Source organism: Myotis yumanensis, unplaced genomic scaffold (genome assembly GCF_028538775.1).
Source record: "Myotis yumanensis isolate MYYU_CA2020_CCGP unplaced genomic scaffold, mMyoYum1.0.hap1 SCAF_10, whole genome shotgun sequence".
In the NCBI taxonomy this organism is placed as follows: Eukaryota; Metazoa; Chordata; class Mammalia; order Chiroptera; family Vespertilionidae; genus Myotis; species Myotis yumanensis.
The window spans coordinates 83,249,194-83,260,374 of NW_027223761.1; the positions used below are offsets into that span (position 1 = coordinate 83,249,194).

Below are 11,181 nucleotides of genomic sequence, written 5' to 3' on the forward strand. Positions count from 1 at the left end.
GAACCTCGGCCCCCTGGCTCAGAGGTCGGCACCCAACCACAGAGACTCGCCAGCCGGCAAGGGCCAGCTCTTAAGAGCATTTCAGCCAGCCCAGTCTCAGGCCGCAAATGGTAAAGTGCGGGTTTCAGGTGGTGGGCGGGGTGTCCGCCCTCCTCCCGCGGCCCCGCCCTCCTCCGAGGCCCCGCCCACTCTCCAGCAGCCGGAAGCTCTCCGGAGCGCCCGGGCCTTCGGGCTCCAGGAAGCTGTGAGTCATGTGGTTCCGGGCGCCTCTCACGTGACCTCCGACTGGAGGCCGGGGCTTGGGCCAAGATGGCGGCCTACCTGCAGTGGCGGCGCTTCGTTTTCTTCGACAAGGAGGTGGTGAAGGAACCGCTGGGCAGCGATGGGCCCGCTCCCGGGCCCGCGCCTGCCGCTGGGCCCGCTGCTTCCAAGCTCCTCTGCCTCCCTCCTGGCATCACTGTCTGCGACTCAGGCCGAGGGAGCCTTGTCTTTGGAGATATCCTTCCTCTGGCGCTGTCCCTCCCCGACCCCTGCGGAGGCCCCGCTGGGACGGAATCGGCCCCTTGGAGGGTTCGTGCCGCCTGCCCCTTTCCTGTCGGTGGGCGCCGGGTGCCGTCTGTGGTCTGAGGGCAGGAAGAAGGCCATTCTCTCACTTGCCAACTGAGTCATCCCGGGCAATCGTTGAAGCTCCCCAGGCTTCAACTTCCTTATCTGTAAAAGGGTATAAAATGCCAACTTGCAGTAGGGTTATTTTAAGATCAAAGAAAGGGTGCAAGTTGGCTTTCAAAGATGAATATGTAAGGTGTCCCTATCTCCGCTGCCCAATATGGGGGTGGCAAGTAAATGAGACCAGGAGTTTGCTGCTTTGCTCTTCACGGTGCTGCTTCCAAACTCTGGTCTCTAGGGAGCCCAGGAGATAATATGGACAAATCCATGAAAATTTGAAGAGCTGCATGGGTGTTAGTTGTTATCTGGTTTCTGGTCTAAATGTAAGTCCACGTGGAGAGGAGGCTCCTTGACTGCGCTGCACATATGGAAGGTCAGGTCTGGTTCTTGTCGCGCTCCCTCCAGCTTACGGGCTTCCAAGCCTACAAACTACGGGTGACACACCTGTACCAACTGAAGCAGCACAACATTCTGGCATCTGTTGGTGAGGATGAACAGGGCATCAACCCCCTGGTGAGTCCTGGGAAGGTAGCGGGAAAGACCCAGAGGTCTGGGAATGTTTGTTTGCTGGAGGGTGGTTAGCATTCATCCATCTGAGATCTGCCAACAGGTGAAAATCTGGAACCTCGAGAAGAGAGATGGTGGCAATCCACTCTGTACTCGAATCTTCCCTGCCATCCCTGGAACAGAGCCCACTGTTGTGTCCTGTTTGACTGTCCATGAAAATCTCAATTTTATGGCCATCGGTAAGCAGAAAGAGGGCGAAGCTAAAGCTCCAGGATTCTTCGTAGATGTTTTTCAGAGTTGCTTCTGCAGCTCATATTTATTGTTTTCATCGGACCACCTTGTTCTGAGATATTAGAGTTTGGAATAGGAAAGGATTTAGTTTTGTTCTTTGAAAAATGAGTCAGTGAGTACCTATCTCCATATTAACCATTGGAGAAGCTGGGTATGGAGAGAGATCTCATCACTCTGAGGAGTGCTTCAAGTGGCCGCCTCCCTCTGTGCTTCCTGGCCTTGCAGCTTCAGTCAAGTCGTTTCCTGCTCTTGTACAGGTTTCACGGATGGCAGTGTTACCTTGAACAAAGGAGACATCACTCGGGACCGGCATAGCAAGACCCAGATTTTGCACAAGGGCAACTACCCTGTAACGGGACTGGCCTTTCGCCAAGCGGGAAAGAACACTCACTTGTTTGTTGTGACGACAGAGAACGTTCAGGTATGACCAGGACCTCCACTGTTAGGGGCAAGTGAGAAAGGCTTCTTTCTCCGTTGCTTAGGGAGCTAGCATAGGAGCTGACAAGAGAGGTAGGATTCTGACATTTGTCATCATGTAGCCTCGAGTCATTTGCTGAGCTTATTTCTTCATTTGAGAGAGTAGGAAGAGTTAGAGTTAGGAAAAGAACTCTGGGTTTGTAAGAAAAGACCTGAATTTTTTTTCTAACTAACTTGTGAAGTGACGTTGGACAAGTTGCTTTACTTCCCTGGATCCTGTTGCTCCTAATTTATAACAGCCTACTCTCAGGAATAGTCTTTTTTTTTTTTTTTTAATATATTTTATTGATTTTCCACAGAGAGGAAGGGAGAGAGATAGAGAGTTAGAAACATCGATGAGAGAGAAACATTGATCAGCTGCCTCCTGCACACCCCCCACTGGGGATGTGCCCGCAACCCAGGTACATGCCCTTGACCGGAATCGAACCTGGGACCCTTGAGTCCGCAGGCCGACGCTCTATCCACTGAGCCAAACCGGTTTCGGCGGAATAGTCTTTTGATAAAATAATACAAGATTGTATTTCTCTTACTTGCAGAATTCCTGTAGCAGGTAGTGACAGTATATACAGAAGGAGGAAAGGTGGTCTCTGCTTATGTATTTAGTAGATGGGTGATGGCTAATGGAGAAGGCAAGCGACAGGGAAATCTTAGGGGCTGAGAATGAGAAATGGGAGATGGGAATACCTTTGGGAAGGCTTAGATGCCGCCGTCTCAGAGGGTGCCTGATAACTCCTTTCTTACTTCTCAAAGTCCTATATAGTTTCTGGAAAGGACTACCCTCGTGTGGAGTTGGATACCCACGGTTGTGGCCTGCGCTGCTCAGCCCTCAGTGACCCTTCTCAGGACCTGCAGTTCATTGTGGCCGGGGATGAGTGTGTCTACTTGTACCAGCCTGATGAACGTGGGCCCTGCTTCGCCTTTGAGGGCCATAAACTCATTGCTCACTGGTTTAGAGGCTACCTTGTCATTGTCTCCCGTGACCGGAAGGTTTCTCCCAAGTAAGAACTCCAGGGAAAGGGGGAGGGCTGTGCTTGATCCCCAGAATTGACCTGTTCTAAAAACCCTACTACCTGGATCCTGTCAGTCTCCTACTTTGGTTTTATGTAGATTGTGCTTACACCTAGAATCAGTTACAATGTTTATACTGAGAAATGTGTTGTGCTGCAGACACTTGTTGAGCAGTCCTGATGCCCTAGAATGTTCCAGAGAATTTTGGACATGGTATTGATTTTTGTGCTCTTTAGTAAAAATAAATTGGGGCAGAGGAAGGAGGGATTAAGTAGTCAAAAACACTGTCTCTCCCCCTTCCTTTCTTCCTAAAATCAATCAATAAAAAAATCAAAGTGGCTATTGGAAAGGAAATAGAGGGGAAGCTGAGGCAGAGAAGGTACAAATGTCTGGTGCTTTTTCTTTCCCACACAGGTCAGAGTTTACCAACAGGGACTCACAGAGCTCCGACAAGCAGATTCTCAACATCTATGACCTGTGCAACAAGTTTATAGCCTATAGCGCTGTCTTTGAGGATGTAGTGGATGTGCTTGCTGAGTGGGGCTCCCTGTACGTGCTGACGCGGGATGGGCGGGTCCACGCACTGCAGGAGAAGGACACACAGACCAAACTGGAGGCAAGGCCACCAGGTTCCCAGCGCTGGCCATAGGCACCCAGATACTGCTGTAGGGACAGGCTCCCAAGACACGTTGGCCAGAGTGTATCCTTCTCTTTGGGTCATAGCCTTACTCAGCTCCCTTGGGGTAGAAGTACAAGGTAAATGGCCTGGGATGAGGCTTTAGAGCAAGCATGTCAAACTCGCAGCCCGCGGGCCATATGCAGCCCATAATGAATATTTTTGCGGCTCAGCCAATATAACAGTATATAAGAAATGTTTTAATAGAAATTTCTTAATTTTTACAATATCCTGTAATACATAATTATTAACGAATTATAACTGATTACTATAATCCTGTTGCATTCATTTCCCTTACGCGCAGGTGCACCATTTCTCTCCATTAACACTAGCAGCGAATATTTTAGCAGCTGATGGCCACATTATTAGTCTTGTACTGACTTGTTTGGTGTGTGCAACAGGAAATATTTCACTTTCGGAGAACAAGAAAATAGGTTTATTTGCTTATTAATTTGTGCATTTATTCAGTGTCTGGTAAGTTAATGTTCAAGAAAAAATATTAATTTTTATTAAAATGTTCTATTTTATGTTAATGACTCATTTATTTCAGCCCTTTGTATCCAGCATGTCTCTATCGAAACAAACCCAGGTTTCTTTGAAAATTGAAGCTTTAGTTTTTTTTGCAGCCACATACACTTCAACCTTGTTTATTTGGCCCGTGTTAGCCTTTGAGTCTGACATGCTTGCTAGAGGGAAGTAACGGCTAGGAGCCTGAGCCCACTTTCAGGGTCCACTCTCTGCAAAGAGCCTTAGGAGGTAACCTGATGTTGGTCTTGGGGGTATCAGAGGTCTCACCCTGCTAGGATTTAGGCAGATAGGAACTTCAGGACTGTCTGGCATGTGTGTTGTGGGTTCATTCTGGGGAGGTGTCGCCTCAGGACTGCATCTACCAATTTTCCAATCTCTTTCCTTCCAGATGCTGTTTAAGAAGAACCTATTTGAAATGGCGATTAACCTGGCCAAGAGCCAGCACCTGGATAGTGATGGGTTGGCCCAGATCTTCATGCAGTACGGGGACCATCTCTATAGCAAGGGCAACCATGATGGGGCAGTCCAGCAGTATATCCGGTCAGTCAAAGGGTGCTTAAGGGTTTTTAGCTCTGAATGCAGAGACAGGCAGCCAGATAGCCAATACCTATGCTCGGGGGAAGGGAATGGACTCTACCAGGAACCTTCCATTTTTTCTGCAGAAACTGTGATGCCTTGAAGGAGAAGACAATATGTGGAAAGGGAATGTTTAGGGTGAAATATTACATGACCAGTATGAGATTGAGCTGATGAACATCTATTATTTTAAACTGCAGTTTGGCCTTTGTTAATATTCATTTTTACCTAATTCTCCCACACATTCTTTCCTTGGTATTAATTCTTGGAATTTCCTGCCCTAATAAGGGGTGTTAAGACCCTTTCTAGCTTCTTTCTCACCTTCTCTAGAATTCCTGTTTTCAGCCAACTTTAAGAATTAGTACTCCGGAGGCTTGTTACTCATGTGGTCCACAGTCTAGCAGCATCAGTATCACCTGGGACTTCGTTGGAAGTGCAGGCTCTCGGGCCTCTCTGCAGCACAGTTGAAAAAGAATTTGCATTTTAAGAAGATTTGCAAGTGCCCGGCTGGTGTGGCTCAGTAGTTGAGTGTCGACCCATGAACCAAGAGGTCCCTGATTTGATTCCCTGTCAGGACACATGCCCAGGTTGCTGGCTCGATCTTGGTGGGGGGCATGCAGGAGGCAGCTGATCGATGTGTCTCTCTGACCACTGTTTCTGTCTCTTTATTCCTCTTCCTTCCTCTCTCTCTCAAATCAATAAAAAATATTTTTTAAAAAGGAAAATCTGCAAGTGATTCCTATGCATGTGAAAGTTTGAAAAGTACACTGATCCAGATGCTTCTTGATGCATGTGTCTCCCTAGAACCATTGGAAAGTTGGAACCGTCATATGTGATCCGCAAGTTTCTGGATGCCCAGCGTATCCACAACCTGACCGCCTACCTGCAGACCCTGCACCGGCAGTCCCTGGCCAATGCCGACCACACCACCCTGCTGCTCAACTGCTACACCAAGCTCAAGGACAGCTTGAGGCTAGAGGAGTTCATCAAGGTGCAGGCTGGGGGCGGGGAGTGGAGCAGAAAGGGTATTCCTTGAGGCCCCCACTGAGCACGAGGTGGCGCCCCCAGGGCTTGCCCTTCAGCAGGATGTAGGGAGAGGAAAGAGCTGACCTTATTTGGGGACCAGGAAGGACCCTCTGGCCTATAAACTGGGAAAAGGAATAGCGTTTCCCGCCAGTTCTCTCCTGTCTCCCTTCTTGCTTTATGATGCCAGAACTTCCCTCAGTATCTAAGCCCAGGGGAGTAGTAGTGGGGTAGCCCTTTGTCCCCAGAGGAGTCCCTCTAAGTCAGTGATGGCGAACCTATGACACGCGTGTCAGAGGTGACAGGCGAACTCATTTTTCTGGGTGATTTTTCTTTGTTAAATGGCATTTAAATATATAAAATAAATATCAAAAATATAAGTCTTTGTTCTACTATGGTTGCAAATATCAAAAAATTTCTATATGTGACACGGCACCAGAGTTAAGTTAGGGTTTTACAAAATGCTGACACGCTGAGCTCAAAAGGTTCGCCATCACTGCTCTCAGTAGTAGGGGCAGAGGAAAACTTTGGCTCTTAGGAACTTTCTGAGAAGCAGGGGAGCATACTATTTTAAAAGTGTGGACTTTATTATTATCTTAAGAATCTGGTCTTGAATCAGACGAATGTGTCCTGTCCTTTCCCTGACCACACCCTCTTCTGTGCGTGATGCTGTCTACCGTTCCCGGCAGACAAAGAGCGAGAGTGAAGTCCACTTTGACGTGGAGACAGCTATCAGGGTGCTGCGGCAGGCTGGCTACTACTCCCACGCCCTCTACTTGGCCGAGCACCATGCACACCACGAGTGGTACTTGAAGATCCAGCTAGAGGACATCAAGGTAGGGGGGACGCTTTTTTCCCCTTCATTTTCGTGGAGGTGTTTTCCTGTGTGTGTTTTTGTTAATCCTCACCGGAGGATATTTTATTCATTGATTTTTAGAGAATGGAAGGGAGGGAGACAGACAGACAGACAGACAGACATCCATCAGTGTGAGGAGAGACACATAGATTGGTTGCCTTCCGAACTCAGTGCCCAGGCTGATGCTCTAACCACTGAGCACACAGGTCAGGGCACTAGGGGAGACTCTTGACTCATAGTTCTGTTCTTTCTCTAGGACATTGGGAATGATGACAGTGCTCTCTCCTAGTGGGTGAGACAGGAACATGCCCTTACTCTGCCCTTTACATCTCCACAGAACTACCAGGAAGCCCTTAGGTACATTGGCAAGCTGCCTTTTGAGCAGGCAGAGAGCAACATGAAGCGCTATGGCAAGATCCTCATGCACCACATACCAGAGCAGATGACCCAGTTGCTGAAGGGACTTTGTACCAACTATCGGCCCAGCTTTGAAGGTCAAGGTGACAGGGAGTCACCAGGCCGCAGGGTGAGGCCCTGGGAGAATGGCTGTTGGACAGCAGGAATCACCTTTGGGGCATCTTAGGTACCAAGCTCATTCACTCTGCCTCCTCTCTCCTCCATTGCCATCTTAGGCCAACTCAGAGGAGTTCATCCCCATATTTGCCAACAACCCACGAGAGTTGAAAGCTTTCCTAGAGCACATGAGTGCAGTACAGCCCGACTCACCACAGGGCATCTACGACACGCTCCTTGAACTACGACTGCAGAACTGGGCCCATGAGAAGGATCCACAGGTGAGGCCTGGTAAAAACTGCAGGAGGTACTGGAGAAAAGACAATTCTTCCATCTTTCGTGGTTGCTTTGGCTGCCTTCTATAGACCAATAACACCTCACCATTGGTGGGTAAATGGGCCTCAGTAAGAAGGAGAATGGACTGAGGAGACGAGATAGTTGACTTGCCTTCCCCCAAGAGGCCTTGTGATTTTTTTCCTTATGTCCAGAGCTCTCCTCTCTCCTGCCCCAGGTCAAAGAGAAGCTTCACGCAGAAGCGATCTCCCTCCTGAAGAGTGGCCGCTTCTGTGACGTTTTTGACAAGGCCCTGGTCCTATGCCAGATGCACGACTTCCAGGATGGGGTCCTGCACCTCTACGAGCAGGGGAAGCTGTAAGTTTGGGGAATGTCAGGGAAGCGGGAAGGGTCCAAGTAATTTTCCAGGGACAGCCCCTGAGGTGTGTCTGACCTCGCATAGGTATCAGCAGATGATGCACTACTACATGCAGCATGAGCAGTACCGGCAGGTGATCGAGGTGTGTGAGCGCCATGGGGAGCAGGAGCCCTCTCTGTGGGAACAGGCGCTCAGCTACTTTGCCCGCAAGGAGGAGGACTGCAAGGAGTACGTGGCAGCTGTGCTCAAGCATATTGAGAACAAGAACCTCATGCCACCACTTCTAGGTACTCGGGAGGACAGGGTGGGTGGGTAGGTGCCAACTGCTGAAAATCAGGGGCACTGGGGCAGGAGCACTTCAACCCTGTCCATTGGGTACTGCTCGGTTCATTGTTTCCTCCTGGACCCCAATCTCAGTGGTGCAGACCCTGGCCCACAACTCCACCGCCACCCTATCTGTCATCCGGGACTACCTGGTCCAGAAACTGCAGAAACAGAGCCAGCAGATTGCACAGGACGAGCTCCGGGTGCGGCGGTACCGAGAGGAGACCACCCGCATCCGCCAGGAGATCCAGGAGCTCAAGGCGAGGTACTGGCATCTGGACAGGTGGAGGGGTCCAGCGGATAACCTTGTCCTTCACAGGGTGTCATTAAATGCTTTCAAAGACAAAAGATTATACAGAGTGTGTTTGAGCATTTCATGCTTGAAGATATTTTATTGGAGGAATTCCAAAAAAGATCGTTATTTATTGCGCTTTGGAGGATAGTATCTAGTATAGGTACTTTTTGTTCTGTATTTGCTTCTCTGTTTTACATTTTCTAAACACACATCTAAGTTGTGTAGTTAAAAGCCAGTCAGAAGTAAAAACTTTGCTTTAGAAAATACAAAGCCTTAACTGGTTTGGCTCAGTGGATAGAGTGTCGGCCTGTGGACTGAAGGGTCCCAGGTTCGATTCCGGTCAAGGGCATGTACCTTGGTTGCGGGCACATCCCCAGTAGGGCGTGTGCAGGAGGCAGCTGATTGGTGTTTCTCTCTCATCGATGTTTCTAACTCTCTAGCCCTCTCCCTTCCTCTCTGTAAAAACATCAATTAAAACATATATTTTAAAAAAAATACAAAGAGTGGCCTGGCCAGTGTGGCTCAGTTGGTTGAGCATCATCCTATGGAGCAGGAGGTTGCCCGGTCAGGGCACATGCCTCGTTGCAGGCTCAACTCCCAGTAGGGGGTGTGCAGGAGGCAGCCGATCAATGTTTTTCTCTCATTGATGTTTCTAACTCTCTCCCTCTCCCTTCCTCTCTCTGAAGTAAATAAGAACATATTTTTTAAAAGAAAAACAAAAGTGATTATATGTATGTATAGTAGACATTAATGCTAACTCTTTAAATATTATTTGCCCTTAATGTTGTAAAATGTTTATTAGAGAACAATCCCACAAATATTTACTGAGCCCCTATTATGTTCCAAGTACTGTTCTTTTTTTTTTTTTTTTAATATATGTATATTTTTAGTTGATTTCAGAGAGGGAGATGGAGAGAGATGCTCAACCACTGAGCCATGCTGGCCAGGCCCAAGTACTGTTAGCAGCACAGTGGAGCTTACATTGTAGAGGTAGAGACAGACAGTTATCATATTAAATAAGCAAAATGTTATAGTATGTTAGATGGTGTTAAGTTCAAAGAAGAAAATTGAGGAAAGGAAGTAGGGTGAGGAGTGTGTGTGTGTGAGAATTTCTAAGGTGTTCGGGAAAGGCCTCTCTGAAAAGGCCACATCTGAGTAAAGACCTGAAAACAGTTTTGTGGCAATTGTGAGGCTGAAAGAGAAAAGTATCCCTTGGGTGGTTGGGCTTCCTGGAACATGCTGAGACACTGCAGGCCCAACACTGCTGTCTTCTGACCTTCATAAGGTGGTAAGGAGAGCAGGGCCTGGATCTCTCCTTAGTGACTCCAGCTGCCTTCTCTCAGCTTGGCTGTGGGCCCTGCCCTCACTGTCTGCCACTCCTTTCTGGTCTCCCTTGCCTGTAGTCCGAAGATTTTCCAGAAGACCAAGTGCAGCATCTGTAACAGTGCCTTGGAATTGCCCTCAGTCCACTTTCTCTGTGGACACTCTTTCCACCAACACTGCTTTGAGAGTTACTCGGAAAGTGATGCTGACTGCCCCACCTGCCTCCCTGAAAACCGGAAGGTCATGGATATGATCCGGGCCCAGGAACAGAAACGCGATCTCCACGATCAGTTCCAGCACCAGGTGGGAAAGAGTGGCTAGATGAGTACCCACTCGTAGAGTCGGGAGCACTGCAGGGGAGCCCATTTGAGGAAACAAGCACTTCAGTTCTGATTCCTTCTTCTTTCCCACAGCTCAAGTGCTCCAACGACAGCTTCTCTGTCATCGCTGACTACTTCGGCCGAGGCGTTTTCAACAAACTGACCCTGCTCACTGACCCTCCCACGGCCAGGCTGGCTGGAAGCTTGGAGTCTGGGCTGCAGCGGGACCTGCTCGTGCACTCCAGGAGGGGCACTTGAACAGCTTGGGGGCAAGAGGGGGGTGATAATGGAGGCCCAGCAGCAGGAATATAGGACTGAGGCAGAGCTAATGCCCAGGAGTCAGGCAGGCATGTCCCAGCCTCTGCTGTGATAGCCTTCACGACTGAAGGGGATTTTTTTTCCTGCCTCCTCTTTGGCCAGCCCACTGTTTTTCCTGTTAACTTTCTGAGCAGCGTTGATTATTCAAACCCTGGGGGAGGGCACCTCAACAACCTCCAAGTATAGGCAATAGCTGCTTTATTCTCCATCCAAGAGCACCAGTCTGTGCTTGGGTCCTTGCTCCCAGAGTCTATAGATAAATGATTTCAGCCCTGGCCCGTGTGACTCGGTTGGGTGTCATCCCATACACAGAAAGGTTGGTGGTTTGATTCCCAGTCAGGGCACATGCCTGGTTTTGGGTTCATTGCCCAGTAGGGGGCGTGCAAGAGGCAGCCTATCAGTGTTGCTCTCATTACTGTTTCCCTCCCTCTCTAAAAAAGCATTTAAAAAATGTTTTTTAAAAACTGATTTCGGGGTTGATAAAGTTATTCTGGGGACTTGCTGATTCTTTACTGTAGAATTGCTTGTCTTCCTCTGCATTCCTAGAGCTCCACGACCCACTTCCTTCACTGCCTTAAAGATCATGGATTGGCTTCATTCCGTGAATGGGCGGGGCCTGTGGCATCTGGTAGGGTCCCGCTTACTGAAGAGCCGCCGCAAAATTCCAAGGACTGAGGCCCCCCAAACAGTTCCGCTCTGTAGTCTGGCTGGCTCTGTGGTTCTTTGGACAAAATACTTAATGTGGGAAGCAGGTTCTGATAAGAGCCTTGGGCCTAAGTCTGCCTTCACGGAAGGTACTCGGTATCGGAGGATAAGCAGGATAAAAAG

General features: G+C 48.9%; 1 protein-coding gene across 1 annotated transcript; it reads left to right on the forward strand.

The window, feature by feature from the left end:
* Window positions 1–287: 287 nt before the first annotated feature.
* On the forward strand, window positions 288–10,821 carry VPS11 (VPS11 core subunit of CORVET and HOPS complexes). The gene is made up of 16 exons (XM_070426203.1): window positions 288–496; window positions 1,031–1,179; window positions 1,277–1,412; window positions 1,722–1,885; window positions 2,692–2,939; window positions 3,364–3,565; window positions 4,542–4,693; window positions 5,534–5,720; window positions 6,442–6,588; window positions 6,946–7,134; window positions 7,241–7,402; window positions 7,633–7,772; window positions 7,858–8,060; window positions 8,191–8,362; window positions 9,796–10,018; window positions 10,129–10,821. The coding sequence occupies exons 1-16, from the start codon at window positions 310–312 to the stop codon at window positions 10,291–10,293; spliced, it is 2,826 nt and encodes a 941-aa protein (XP_070282304.1). The 5' UTR covers window positions 288–309; the 3' UTR covers window positions 10,294–10,821.
* The last annotated feature ends 360 nt before the right edge of the window (window positions 10,822–11,181 follow it).

What these genes read in the sequence shown, in the direction of transcription:
- VPS11 (XM_070426203.1), top strand. Translation starts at nt 310, where the DNA reads ATGGCGGCCTACCTGCAGTGGCGGCGCTTCGTTTTCTTCGACAAGGAG. An exon ending in AACAGGGCATCAACCCCCTG is followed by an intron (nt 1,180 to 1,276) that starts GTGAGTCCTGGG and finishes ATCTGCCAACAG; the next exon opens with GTGAAAATCTGGAACCTCGA. An exon ending in CCTCATGCCACCACTTCTAG is followed by an intron (nt 8,061 to 8,190) that starts GTACTCGGGAGG and finishes CCCCAATCTCAG; the next exon opens with TGGTGCAGACCCTGGCCCAC.